Here is a 14,540-nt window from a genome sequence, read left to right as displayed (position 1 = left end):
CGGCTGGCTATACGACTGGAGTTTTCCATGGTTTCCCTTGCAGTCCTAGCCCCAATGGGGTACAGTTAACACTAAGACGGCCCATGGTAACGCAGATAAAAATCAGAAGAGAGAAGTGAGAGAGGCAAGGCAGATGAATGGGCAGCCTATAAAACCGTTATGGTAGTCGGAAAGAAAAATGATTAAAAAAATTAAATAAAAATTCGATCGTGAACTACAGATGTTAAATAATTCGTTGCAGGTTTGAAAGAAATTTGAATGCGCGTTTGGTATTTTGAAAAAAGTCAAAAATTCCGGATCACCTGATGGTCAGTCCCCCCTAAAGATTCAATTATGATAACTGACGCGTAAGAAAAAAAAAGGATAGGATTTTCTACATGATTTGCTATTGGGAGCTGGTGGATGGGCGGAGCTTACGGTTTAGAGATAGTACTTTACATATAAGTTGATGGGGTGAATTTCATTTTGATACGACTTGAATGAAATTTATCTCATTTGGAAGCTACAAAAAAACTAATCTGACAATGATTTATAATTTGTTAAATTTCACTCTGCCAATCTCGAGTTTTTGACTTTTGAAGACGGCTTAGTTTCTATTTCAGTCCCATTGAGCCGAGACGGTTGATATCTTTAAAGAAACCTAATCGGCTTCCTTGATACAGCCGTCAGATTTAACGTGGATACGTCTATGGACCGAAAATTAGAATTTTCTAATCACTTTGTACTATGAGAAATTGCTCTAAAAAGACTTAGTTGATTAAGAATGCTTTCTATTCCTTCGCTCTGTTGGATAAGTAGGAATCTACTTTGATGATTGACTATGCGAGGGAGCCACTTGTTTGTACAGGGCGATAATTTTTCACTCGTGGCGATATCTGTAGATGGCGCTGACGCTCCCTGGAATTGAAACCCGCCAATCAGAGCCCACGGAATATCGAGATCGTTCTCTGCACATGCGCACAACCTATTTGCGTAGCAAAACGTTCCACAATGTTGGAGTTTTCGGTTGTTGGGGGGTATATAAAGCGGTGGGCTGCCCCACAGCGCTCACTTTCGATCCAGAAAGCGACGAGGGAACAACCAGAAGCAGAGAGGCCGAGAAGCTGAGGAGCAGAGAAAGAAAAGCCAAGAAAGGAGAATGGAGAAGCTGAAAATCAATGGATCTCAGGAGATCTACGGAGGAATCACGGACTTCAAGGTCAGTTGAACCTTCGAGAGAGTTCCAGAGAGGTGAACTTCCTATGAGCACACCGCTTGACCATCTTGAGGCTAGACCCGAGGCAAATCATCGAGAGGTGTAAGTTCACTGGGTAACCGCATAGTTCGAAAGAACTTCCTCGCACCTCTCCACGGTTTAGCACAGTGCAGGTAAATCGCGATTTGGACTAGTGATTGTTAACCCGCTTCTCAAGGATACTTGAGAACTTTCAAGTCTCAAATCCATTGAAAACTCACATTCGCTGTAAATTTGCAAACTCAATTTTGCCAATAAAAAAATTCGCGCTGCAACTAAGAAAGTCAATTCCGCTAAATAGTAAGGAAAACTCAATTTATGCTCGTAAGTATCGCCGATAGATGGCGTGGCTGCATAAGCATTTTTTCGCCGAGTGACCCCCCAACACGAAACCATAGACGTATCCACGTCAAAATGATTCTTTTTCTCCCCACCAGATTCATACGCCCATCTATCAGTTCCCAATAGGAATTCGAGAATTTCCTACAATATGCTATATATAAAGGAAAAGCCATTTTCAAGGCGACAGATATATCAGCGCAGAGCCCAAACTACAAGAACTACAAGCATGAGTATTAGACAAATTATTCTCATTTCTATTATTACAATATATATCCTTGATATTTTCGCCGTTTCGTCGAAAGTTCGCAGGTTTTTTCAAATGTTGTGGAAAATTCGATAAATTTCTCGAGTCTTTGGCGAGGCGTACGCGAAGGGTGGCTAGTTTCCTATAAAATACTATACTATAGTAAATACTTCAGGAAATACTATAGGAAATGTGCGGATTCTGCATCTGTTCATTTCATCCATTGACTGAGGCCTCCCTAATTTTGGATTATCAACTAGGAGCAAAGCGGTTGCAAAGATGTCTGCGAATATTTCTCAGGCAGACCCAGCCCACGACAATGTTGCCAATCCACCAGTGGGGCGCATGGCAACTCAGGGGCAGGTAAGTATGAACAATTCAGGTGATAATAATTGTAATAGGTCACGCCATCATTTATTGAGTGAAACGAGTAGGAATGAACAAGCAGTGCTTTCTACTGCTTCTAATTCCTCAGTTTCATCAACTGATTCCCTAATTCGTGGTTCGTATACGCCGGGGCTTTGGACTATTCCTCTCATTCTGGATGATTCATCACACGAAATTGGAGATCATTGTTCGAACGGCCCACCAACATTCGTTCAGCCGAATCAACAACTGAGCCGTAATTCATCAGTTTCATCAAACGGCTCTATAATTCGTCGCTTATACACACCTTCGCTCTGGAACATGCCTCTGACTGAATCCAACCCCGTCAGCTGCGTGGATGAAGGTAGTGCTNTGTTACCAAAAATGAATGATGGTTTAAACGATCATGACTATACACTGATTACAACAGCGTCCCATTCTCAGTCTCATAATGAAAGTAGGAGTCAGCAATCCAACAGTACTAACTCCGATGGTGTGTGGGCCCGAGAAGAAGGTATAACTGAAGAAAACCTGCTCATAAATATGGAAGATACCATACCTCAGAAATCCCAAGGATTAAACATTTCGGCATACTCACCAAGGTAACAATCTCCTAATCGTATTGCCCATTCTACAGAGATAACTGAAGAGCAGGGAAATGATAATAACGATGATGATGATTTTAGTAACGATGAATGGATGAATGATTTCATAGATGATGATTGGCTCGACGATTCAATCGAAGATGAAATGCTTCTAGAAGATGCAGCCCACACGACAATGACAGAAAGCACTTGAAGCATAGTGATCGTCATGGTAGAACCAATAACTTTCCCAAAGCAAATAATGCTGATGATGTTAATTTTCTAGATGATGAAATCGTTTCCGCTGAAGAGCATCCTGATACTCAAATAAATCATTTATCAGAGGATACAGATGATGAATATTCAGACAACGAAGAGGATGAAGTGAACCATCAGATGGATAATGAGGAAACAGAACGGAACGATTATCCACTTCAGGGAGAAAATGGACCAAGTGAGCCTCACAAAAATACTCAATCCAAGAAACCAAAAAAAAAAGCATCAGAATTTGATGCGGAATCACGCAGCATCGTCAAATTCACCCATATCTTCAGGCAGCTTCAAAAGCTCTTCATCAACGGTATTCATAGACCGGAAATAGGATGTACCATCAATGACCTAGTGCTCATTGAAGAAGTCCTTCATGGGTTGAAAACAAAATTTGTGTTCAAGTGCACCATGTGCAATCGACGAGAACACATTTGGTCAGAAGTGGAGGACGAGAATTCCCTCGATGTGAATCGATGTGCTGTCCTTGGAATTGCTGCAATAGGCAAAGGACAAGCTGGCTTGGAAGAGTTCACAGCTAATATGAGCCTCCATTATCTGAACAAGAAAATGTATAAACAATTGAGTGAAGAAATGAATGAGAACTTCATAGAGATCGCGGAAGAACATATGAAACAGAATGCTCGTGAAGAATGCCGTATAGCTATGGAGATGAATTCTGTTATCAATGGTATTCCCACAGGTCGAATGATATCAGATGGGACTTGGCCTGTCCGATCATATAATAAAGGAGGTCGCTCAGAGTCTGGAATGGCTGTAGGGATCGGGGCACGGACCAAGAGAGTAATATTTGCAGGTGTCAAGAATCGTTACTGTTATATATGCAGAGTCGCTGAGAATGCAGGAAAAGCAATTCCAGATCACAAATGGTGGGCCAACTATCCAAAAGACAAGAGTATCCTGGGCGTTGAAAGCACTGTGATTGTAGAAGAATTCAAGACAAGTATNCCCCACAGGTCGAATGATATCCGATGGGACTTGGCCTGTCCGATCATATAATGAAGGAGGTCGCTCAGAGTCTGGAATGGCTGTAGGGATCGGGGCACGGACCAAGAGAGTAATATTTGCAGGTGTCAAGAATCGTTACTGTTATATGTGCAGAGTCGCTGAGAATGCAGGAAAAGCAATTCCAGATCACAAATGCTGGGCCAACTATCCAAAAGACAAGAGTATCCTGGGCGTTGAAAGCACTGTGATTGTAGAAGAATTCAAGACAAGTATCGATAAGCATAATTTGATATACTCACATCTGATAGGAGACGGTGATAGCAACTCCTATAATAAGGTTCTTGAAGCCAATCCTTACGCAGATCATACTTGCGTGGAGAAATGTAAATGCCGATTACATTTACAACGTTGTAGAAACCGAGAAATTATAGCCATTATCAGGAGTATCAAACCAGGACGATCTGTGGAGTTGCAGGAGTTGAAGAAACTTCTTTATGAGAGTATTGCCCGAATTGACAGGGACATCATCAGTGCTTCCAGGTATTGGAAAAGGCAGGAAATACGTGATGAGGAAAAGATACCCAACTTGCACAAAGATCTTATGAATTTGATGTATCATATTTTTGGAAACCACACGAATTGTGCTCAATATTTTTGAAATGGAGAAAGTAGGCTCAATGAGCGTAATTGGATTCCTCTACTTGAAGAATGTGGTATCTTGCAGCAGCTGCAATCAGTAATGCAAAAATGGAGTGATAATGCCTCCCATCTATTGGTGGGAGAAACGTCAAATTTAGCTGAGGCTTTTAATTCTGTATTGGCTAAATACATTTACGAAAAAGACGTCAATGTTCAGCAAAGAGGCCTTTATAACGCTCGTACTGCAATGGCTGTTATACAATTCGATCACCAAAATGTCGCCAGCACATATCACAGAAAAACAGGCGTAATTCCCCCTTTGGAACTCATCGAAATGGAAGCACGGAGGCAAACGAAGAACATATATATCAGGAAGTACAAAAAGACTAAGAAGTTCCCCGACTTAGCATCAGGTGAAACCGAAAATATGAGGGAATCATCTGATTACGGTTTACATCCGGCAAAACCAGATATGTCTCCACAACAATATCAAGAGGCGGAGAAACAGCACAAGGACACCTTGCATCAATGGCAAGCGAATCGAGACAAGAAAGAAGAAGAAACGCGAGGAAATGAAGGAAATAAATATCTGCTAAGGAAAAAATTGCTCCTGGCTAATCATTTTTCACAAATCTGTCGCTTGAAGAAGACCACACCAACAGCCAAAACGGTTAAGAGTATTCTGTATCCACCCGTGACCGTGGCGGCTACTAAGAACTACGAGCGCAAATGCAAAAATCGAATAAAACAACAATACAGTGGATTAAAAGAATGTGGAATCATAATTGATGATGAAATCCCTTCTCTTGCAGCGCAACCAGATGGTTTGTTGGGCAATGACGCAATCCTAATTGTTCATTGTCCCTACAATCTTCGTGATAAGACAATTGAAGAAGCATCCAATGATTTGAAACTTTTGAAATCGCTCAAGCAAATATTCAACTACGAAGAGTCAATAGTTTCAGCTTTGAATCCAAATAGTCCTTTGTATTATCAGATTATTGGCAGTCTTGCGATTACAAAACGAAAAGCATGCAGATTTGTATTAGCAACAAACATGGATGAAGTGGCTCTGACAACTGACTACACACAGGAAAAATTCTGGTCACAACATATGGTACCTAAACTCAAACAATTCTATAACAAGTTTATGGTCCCTGAAATAGTCGACAGTCGACATGCCAGGTCTATGCCATTGCGCGATAACATTCGATCCAAAGACCCTACTGACAATCAATTAATAGAAAGGGGTAACTCAATAATTCCTTGTGAGAATGCATCCAGTAGATTGGAATCAACAGTTATTTCTAGTGATGTTCCTGTGTTTAACAACGTAGACGTAGTCAATGATGTCGATCCTAATGAATTCGTCTTCAATAACCTCAGTGACAAAGATTTGGGAGCGATATTTGATGATGAAGAAGGCGAATTAGAAGTTAGTCACATGGACGTATTTGGAAACATGATGATGGAAGCCACCAATCAATTGTATACATATCAATCGCCTCTATTATATCGCAAGTTGTCAACAATACGACCGATAGATCCGAACTGTAAACACATTCAAATTTTGTATCGACCAGGTCATTGGGTGTGTGCTCATTACGATACACGACAACTATATATTTATGATACATACTGGGTCAACGGCCAGCGCCCAAGTGTTGACCCTTTCTTACCTTATCTGAGACGTTTGCTTCCATTTTATCAATTCGAAGAGAAGCCAGTAATCTTTCCACGCGTACAACAACAGACAAATAGCATAGATTGTGGAGTATTTGCTATTGCAATTGCAGTGAGTTTGTTACATGGTCTCGATCCATCACAGATTACTTATGAAACATCACAAATTATGCGCTTCCATTTATATGAAATGTACACATATCGTAATCTCGATCATTTTCCAATATTAGAGGATAAATGTAGCATTACAATCCCAAATTTGCCTGAAGTTCTTGAAAATGAAACAATCGCGTATCTTGACCGATTGGAGCGATAGCTACAGTAATTTTTTAGCACTTATCTGTCCATAAAGTTGACTAGTTTCTTATATCGTAAAAAGAAGATGAAATTTAGCCACCGATACATCCGTTGTAGCAATAATAATGCCAGTCAAATTGACGAGACTGATAGATGCACATTGCACCCATGATAAAATCCGCACTAACACTCTGGTTAGATTGATAATGAAACTCAAAGTATAAATTGCAAGCTGAATTCATTAAAGAATGACGGTGGAACACGCTCTGAAAAAGGCAATAAAATGGAATAAAAAATGCATTTATGAGACACATTGTTGCCAAAAGTCTCATAATCCCTGGGTTCAGGACAGTTCATAGTTCCACTGTAAAAAGCCAGAGTGTTGTATGCAAACCATGAGCAACAGGTAAAGATTGCTGTGATAAATATCCACCAGGAGCTATTTTAAAAGTCAATAGGCAAGTCCCCCCCTTTACAAGAAGTGAAAGCTTATATGAACCCAGGGTCGTCAATTTGGAAAGCTCCACCTACAGCAATTCGAGTATAAATAATAATATGAAGGAAAAATATAATCATGGCTTCAATAAAATAGGTGGATAAAAAAAACCTGTTGAGAACTCAATCGAATTCAGCATGAGAAAGCAAAAATGAACTGTCTGAAAAGTATAATATATTTGTAACTTACGGAGATAAAATGAAGGAGTCGTGCCTAGGTGCGAAATTACCAACCGAGCCGAAGGCGAACATGGTAAGCACGTGAGTAAGGGTCCTTTTTTTTATCTCCAGTAGTTAGAATGGTATTTTTTGCCTCGGCGTAGGCGGAAAGTGAAATTTCCCTCTCAAGAAGCAGGAGAGAAATGTGTACTTTGCGCTCACGGGGGCGAAAAATAATTATAAGGGGGCGGACAATGAAGCCATGAAGAAATATGAGTGCACGATTGTTGCGTGCGTTGTCAATACGTCTATCAGTCAGTCCCTTTCGACAATTCAGAAGTTATTATAATAGTGGCAATGACAAAATTATTGCTGTTGGATATCATGACGTAGAACTTATTGAATGCTCCCAAGAAATCAATTGTCATCATATGAAGAACTCAGGAATTCATGAAAATGTAATAAACGGGTCGTAGTGCAAACGCCAGATATTTTATCCCAATCCGTTATACCAACGAAATTATCGGCTTTATGCAAAATTTTCGATGTTTATATATAGCCATAATGTACTCCGAGATTGCGCCATAACGTTACAAATTCGTTGACGATTGCGATCATAATGGAAGAGAGTAAGAAGAAAATAATAATAATAATGATAATAATAATAATAAAGGTATAGAAAATGTACAAACCAAAAAATGACGAATTTGTAAATTTATGGACGCAATCGCGAAGGTAATGAGAACAATTATGGAGTAGTGGAAAACAAAATGAAGGATCACGATAAACAAAAATGAGAGAAATCAAATAGATAGAAACAAATCAAGAACGATCCAAAAAATACAGACAACAGAATAAGTGTTATTGCACTACTCTTNAGGTATAGAAAATGTACAACCCGAAAAATGACGAATTTGTAAATTTATGGACGCAATCGCGAAGGTAATGAGAACAATTATGGAGTAGTGGAAAACAAAATGAAGGATCACGATAAACAAAAATGAGAGAAATCAAATAGATAGAAACAAATCAAGAACGATCCAAAAAATACAGACAACAGAATAAGTGTTATTGCACTACTCTTTTCCACTGCCATAAGCTTATGAGCTTATATAACTCTCTACTCTCTGAAGTTATGATCGCAATCAATCTTGTTCGAATCCCTTCCTCTTCGTTTTTTTTTATGTAGTAATTTTATTCATTCATATTGCAGGTTGCTAAAACGTTCACCGATAATTTAATTTCGGTGGCATCGACGTTTCAATATGGTGAGGAACGTCGCCTATTGGTGGCCTCAGTGGGAGCCTGAGCCATGTATCCCTTATGCTTCAATTCCCGACCCACAGAACGATGGGCGGAGCTTGGCTGCGAATTGGGTGGAGTTCTTATTACCGGAAGCAAGATTTCTTAGGCGAAAATTGAAAACAATTTCATCTTTTTCAAATATACCTAGACACTTCCAATTGAACTTTCCGATTTAGGGTTTACGAACCGATTATGATTGATGTATTGAAGGAAACTATTTATGTAATAAAGATCAAAGTAGTGAAATATATATAAATATATTGTATGTCTCATTTCCTTCCAAATAGCCCCCCAGGAATCTCTCTAAATTATGTTCCTGTCTCATTGTTAAAAATTGCCTAATATTCACCATGAGCTCCCCCCCTTTCTAGAATTTGGTAAAGCTTCAAATCGTTTTTATGTTTTTTGCAAGGGGGTGAAAATACCTCGGGAGGGATGAAATCAAGAACATAATTATTGACCATTCAGGAATATTTTTTATTCNGGACCTGTTCGATTACCATTATTAGTCAATCGCGCAGTTACCGACGGCGCAACTAGGGATTTTTTAATTCCTAATGCAACCGCCAAACATGATGGCGTTAAATCGCTCAAGGGGGAAAAAATTATTACACCCGGGCCTTAATGATTACACCAGTCATCATACGACCCTCAAAAACACTCTGCAAGTCTTCCCATCGGACTATATCAGTTAAATTACCCCATAAACCTCCTCCAATCGCTTCCGAGTCTCTAAATCGGGTATGGAACTTTTTTAACCGTCCCAACATATGAGTTGAACGTCTTTTCTCACTATGACTCGTACTTCTCCACAAAAATCCATTGATTTCCTTGAATGTCCTCTGATGTGGTAAAGCCATTGCTGAATTTCCCTGGGTTTTCTAGTCGTTCTCACTATTTGATATGCATCCTCCAATGACCTCAATAGTCTTCGGTATGTGTTGGGATCCATAGTGTTCATGATAGAGAGACACTAAACAACTGATAAACAACCAACACATTTCTTGTTTATATAGACGCATATGTGGGTGTGTCTACGCTCAAAAGCTTTGGAAATTTCCGCGTGATTGGTTGAAAAAGAATCATGTGACTGATGGGAAAATTCCAAGTGGTCTGAAAATTATCAACAAAATGGCAACATTTTATTCTTGGAAAAGCAACATCTTGAAATTTTCAGTGTATTTTAGTTGCTTCATTGGCATGTGTTACATTGAGCAAAATTCGTTGATATTTCCTCAATATACAGGAAGTTCGAAATGTTTGTTGATACACCACAGTTGGACGAAAAAACTGACTAACATTTGATTCTTGTGGTGCGTTAAGGTACCACAGAGTTTGCTCCAGTCTGTCGAACAGATGTTGGGAATTCTGGCCCTGCTTTGTGAATAGCAACTTGTCAAGACAGCACTCTCTCCAAAATGTAATACAACAATTTCATTCATAATGCAATATTTTAGAGTAATTCACATTTCAGCTGGTTAACCTGGGGGGGGGGGCGAGTTAAGGAAAAAATTCATAATCATTTTCAGAAACCTCAGTATCCTTCCCTCCAAGTACAATAAACTTGGGTTTGTGAGTACACGGGTCTTCTCAGGTAAACGGCACGCTCTTGTGATTCATTTCCTACCGTCATCAGTGTTGCAACAGATGATGTTTCGAAAAATCCTCGTACCACAATTACATGCACAATTTCATACATTTTTTAAGGATTCTGTCAGTTTCCTGGGGGGGCCCAATCACTCATTAATTAGTCAGTCCTGGAGGGAGGGGGCTCAATCACACATTAATTAACCAGTAGATCAAAAGCGCTAATTGACTCGTGAATCGTGAGAGTGCATTGGCTAAGTCGAGGATAGATCCCCAAAACCGCGAATTAATTGATTAACTCGCGAATCAATCCGCTAATAAAATGAGACCGGTGAATTACGTAACCCTTTCACCTACCCCCTCGCGCAGGTGGATTGACCAGGACGTCGATTTGATAGAAAAAACCACCAATTAAATTCATTAACTCACGAAATAAACCATGACCCGCGGATCGGACCGCGAATTACATGGTGACCTGCAAAGTAATCAACCATTTCACCCACTCCCTCGCGGGGGTTGGATTGACAAGTCATTAATAGAGCCCCATTTGACCGAAAAAACCGCGAATCAAATTAATTGACCCGCGAATCAAACCGCGAATTAAAACCGCGGATCCACGAATTAATCAACCATCCATCCACCCACTTTCATCTGACCCCCCTACTGAGCCCCAACGACCAGGTCTCCGCTAAAAGTTTGCGCCAGAATCGGTATTACTTATGTACTCTTATCTATAAGAGTGGCTGAATCGCGACCATGAAGAAGTCAATTATTATCTCACAAAGATGCTGTCGGGACATGGGTGCATCCGGGCCTATCTTCATAAATTCAAACATGAGGATTGCCCGAAGTGCCCGACTTGCATAGGAGTGGATGAGGACGCGGGATACGTGTTTTTCACATGCCCACGCTCCAGCGAGATCCGGAGTACCTGGGAGACTGCACCCACGGAAGGCGGGTCTTACCTGGGAACGTGAAGGATGTTTTGCTGTCAGCGCAGGCAGCCTGGGACACAACGAGCAACTTCGTGGTCCAAGTCATGAAGGAGCTTAGAAATGAGGAGCGCAAGCGCAAAACTGGAGAATAAATGCAAAACCTGTTGAAACCTCTCACCCTCACATAACGTCTTAGTAGGACAGGGGGACGTACAATAGGCTTAAACAACGAGAAAGAGCAAATAGCTGAGACCTCCCTCGCGAATTTCCTGAGTCAAGTGGTTTTATCGGGTGAGGGCCCCACACAGGGTGTGACAGTAACCGCCATATTACTGTCCACTATCGTGCGGTTAGGTACATTTCGCCCCAAGACCTCGGAAGGGGAAAAAAGCACACATACATAAACAAATAAACACACACACACACGCATACACATACAGACCGGTCTCTGAAAAATGTCATGATAGTTCCTAGGGATCATGAAACGTGGAGAAATCATGAAATTTCCACAATCGATTTTTGGGTTCATTACAATAACATTTCTCCCTTCGGGTCAAAAAGTTAATAAATAACTTCAAATTCAAAAAGAAATTGAATATGATTCTGATTTTTCATTTGATGTATTTTCAGATGGTGGTCGTGAAATGAGCAGTGAACATGTACCATTAAGTCGAGCTCTGAGAGCAGTTGTACAGACGTCCGCTGGTGTCACCGAGATTTCAATAGCATCCAACACATTAAATCAGACGAATGACGAGATGAATGATGAGGTTGCGGCTGTCTAGAACTATTCAGAAGAGAAAATCAGTGATCCAATTGACGATGAGATGTGCCCACATCCTTTTCTCATTTTGGAAGTGGTGCACGGCTGCACAAACTCTGAAACCAAAAGATAGAGAAAACGGGGAGGAGAATATATAATTAAAATAATAATATGGAAATAATGAGCATAGTTGGTGGCCTCTAGTAACTGATTCAAAGAACTAGAAAAAGTGCTTTAAAAATCATGAGAAATTGACAGAAAACAAATGGAGAATACGGTATCAAAATTCTGAAAGAATGGACTGTCAAGATACTAAAAAAATGAGATAATTGTCAAGCAGGAGCAATTGTATTATTAGAGACTGTAAAAAAGGCTTCTACGTATCCCCTCGTGTATCTATAGTCTTCGTTCGTCACTCTTTTGCCCATTCGCGAGCCATTCATTTGTCATTGTCGTCGTTGCTTGATTGTTATCGTTGATCATTGTAACACGTTGTCATTCTAAGTAATGAAAAAAAGAAATAACACATTGGAAGATGAAGAGACACATTGGAAGATTACATATACAAATGAAAAATACATAGCCTGCACTCGCACACGACCTAAAGGGTTTTTAAATTTCTCACATGGCTGTTCATAATGTCGACGAAAATTTATGATAAAGCAGGAGAAATTATTTCATAATCGCAATGGAGTCGGTCGATTCGTATGCGGCCTATTCGCATAATTATTATTATTTGTTTTACGGAAGGAGAAAAAATTTTCAAGACATATTTTCAAACAAGAATGCGGGTTTAATTGGTTTTTATAGTTTAATTGGTTTTTATGGAGATATTTATGGCTATGGTTTGGGTTTGCAATTGAGGTCCTCAGGAGGATCTGACAAATTTTTGCTCACTGTCGTTGACTCCACTGATCAACGACCAGTGTGGAGGAACCTATTGTTCTCAAGAATTCGTAAATAACATGGTAAAACCACCGATAGTATCTTACTCTAAAATATAAACAATTTTTTTCTTTGGGTATCTTTGCTTTCATTCAAAAAAGTTTGTAGAAATGTACTCCTCACTGAATACAGCTCGATAAATAAACTTATCCAAATACATTAGAAATGGAGTCACGTAACTACCGAGAACAGTAATTTACAAAAGTAAAATGACTTATTTTTAAAAAATGCTTTATTCATGCTCAGTATTGGAAAAATCATCGACATAATCTTTTTCAATTTTTTCGAAATAGACCAACGTATCTCCAATCATTTCGATCAGAGAAGCGTAAAATTGACTTACATTCTTCTGTTCCAATTAAATTTCATACTTTCAAATCACAAAAAAAAATGTACGAACTTGGGAGATCCGCTGTTATGACCCGTATGTATAACAAATAAGCGTAAATTTTAGAGTCCGTTCCAAACTCATTCAATTATGAATTAGCCAAGGTTGAATGGGACCAAGTGAAACGATGGGGGCAATTGAAACAATAAGCAAAAATGAATACAAAGCAAAATTCAGAGAACTTTTTACTCAGAAAAATGAATTATCGTACGTTCTATATTTATTTTCTTTCGAATATGTAAAGGTAAGTGCATGTATCTGAATGGTTCTGAATTTCAAAATACCAAAATTGTTGATTTCAACGTCCAGCGGTTCTAAACTTGAGGACTTTTCGCACTGAAACTAAATTTTGGAGCAAATTCTTTTGGCACTGAATTCAAGGGTTTTTTGCACTGACCCAGAGTAACCAGTTTCTCGATTTCAGAAATGTCATTCTCGAAACCAGGATTTTTTTCCTCTATGAATAACATAAGGTAGTTTTCCACTACCTTTATCCCTATTTGGCTGGTCACACAGAGGAAAAAGTAGCTGAGTCCAGTAAAAATCTCTGAATTTCAGAACAGTCGTACTAAGATTCATGAAGCAAAAAATCCTAATGAATTATCGTGCAATTTTACGTTTTCGGCCGGAGTTTCCAGTAAAAATCAGAGAAAAAACATTTAATTCTTAGTGATTTTTACTGAAATTGGGTATAAATTGAAATATATTCTCAGCTCAGCAACCTCCTCGACCCCCTTCATGAATCATTATGAATTAGAAAATCTCCCTCTTCCCGCTCCCAATCGTGAGCAATAGTATTTTGAAGCCTCCACAGGTTTTAATGCAAGACCAAAAAAAGAAAGTACTGATTCAAGTCGAAGTCGGCTTGATTCCAGTCGATTTTCAACTTTGATTCAAGCCGAGTGACTCGGACTAAACCAATCCGGATTCCGGGTCTGATGTAGGTCGACAAGTGGTTTATTTCAAGTAGAAACTTGTAAAGCCGAAAAATCGCTTTGAATAAAGTCGAAAAATCGGTTCGAATCAAACCAAAGAATAGGCTTGAATCTAACGGACGAAAGGAGTGATTCACGCCGAAATTTCGACTGTTCCGAATAGTGGACAATTACTTAATTCAAGTGGATTTTTCTGATTGATTGTGGGCTTGGCTCAAGTCGATTTGGGGACATGGTGTTTTGCCGATGGAGAAAAGACTTTACATAAGAGGATCGTTGTCTGGGACCGGGTGCATGAGGGGAAGGTTGGATTGAATTCACAATGTACAGTGCCCCCACCATTCCAAGTTTATCCGAGATATCTCCGACACTAAGGAAGATTGCGAATTTGTACTGAAAATTT

The 14,540-nt window shown here is 39.6% G+C and overlaps 1 protein-coding gene across 1 annotated transcript in view; it reads left to right on the top strand.

Moving 5' to 3' along the window:
• LOC107044634 (metabotropic glutamate receptor-like) overlaps positions 1-12,940 on the top strand; it is a 119,298-nt gene extending 106,358 nt beyond the window's left edge. Inside the window, exon 4 of the mRNA XM_015266582.1 lies at positions 11,737-12,940. Coding sequence (XP_015122068.1) covers positions 11,737-11,891 — 155 coding nt within the window. The 3' untranslated portion in view covers positions 11,892-12,940. The remainder of the gene's footprint in view (positions 1-11,736) is intronic.
• The last annotated feature ends 1,600 nt before the right edge of the window (positions 12,941-14,540 follow it).

This window comes from Diachasma alloeum, unplaced genomic scaffold, assembly GCF_001412515.2.
Source record: "Diachasma alloeum isolate Michigan unplaced genomic scaffold, Dall2.0 Dall_scaffold_00772, whole genome shotgun sequence".
In the NCBI taxonomy this organism is placed as follows: Eukaryota; Metazoa; Arthropoda; class Insecta; order Hymenoptera; family Braconidae; genus Diachasma; species Diachasma alloeum.
The sequence above is the reverse complement of the archived record's forward strand: the minus strand, read 5'-3'. Positions and strand labels throughout refer to the sequence as shown.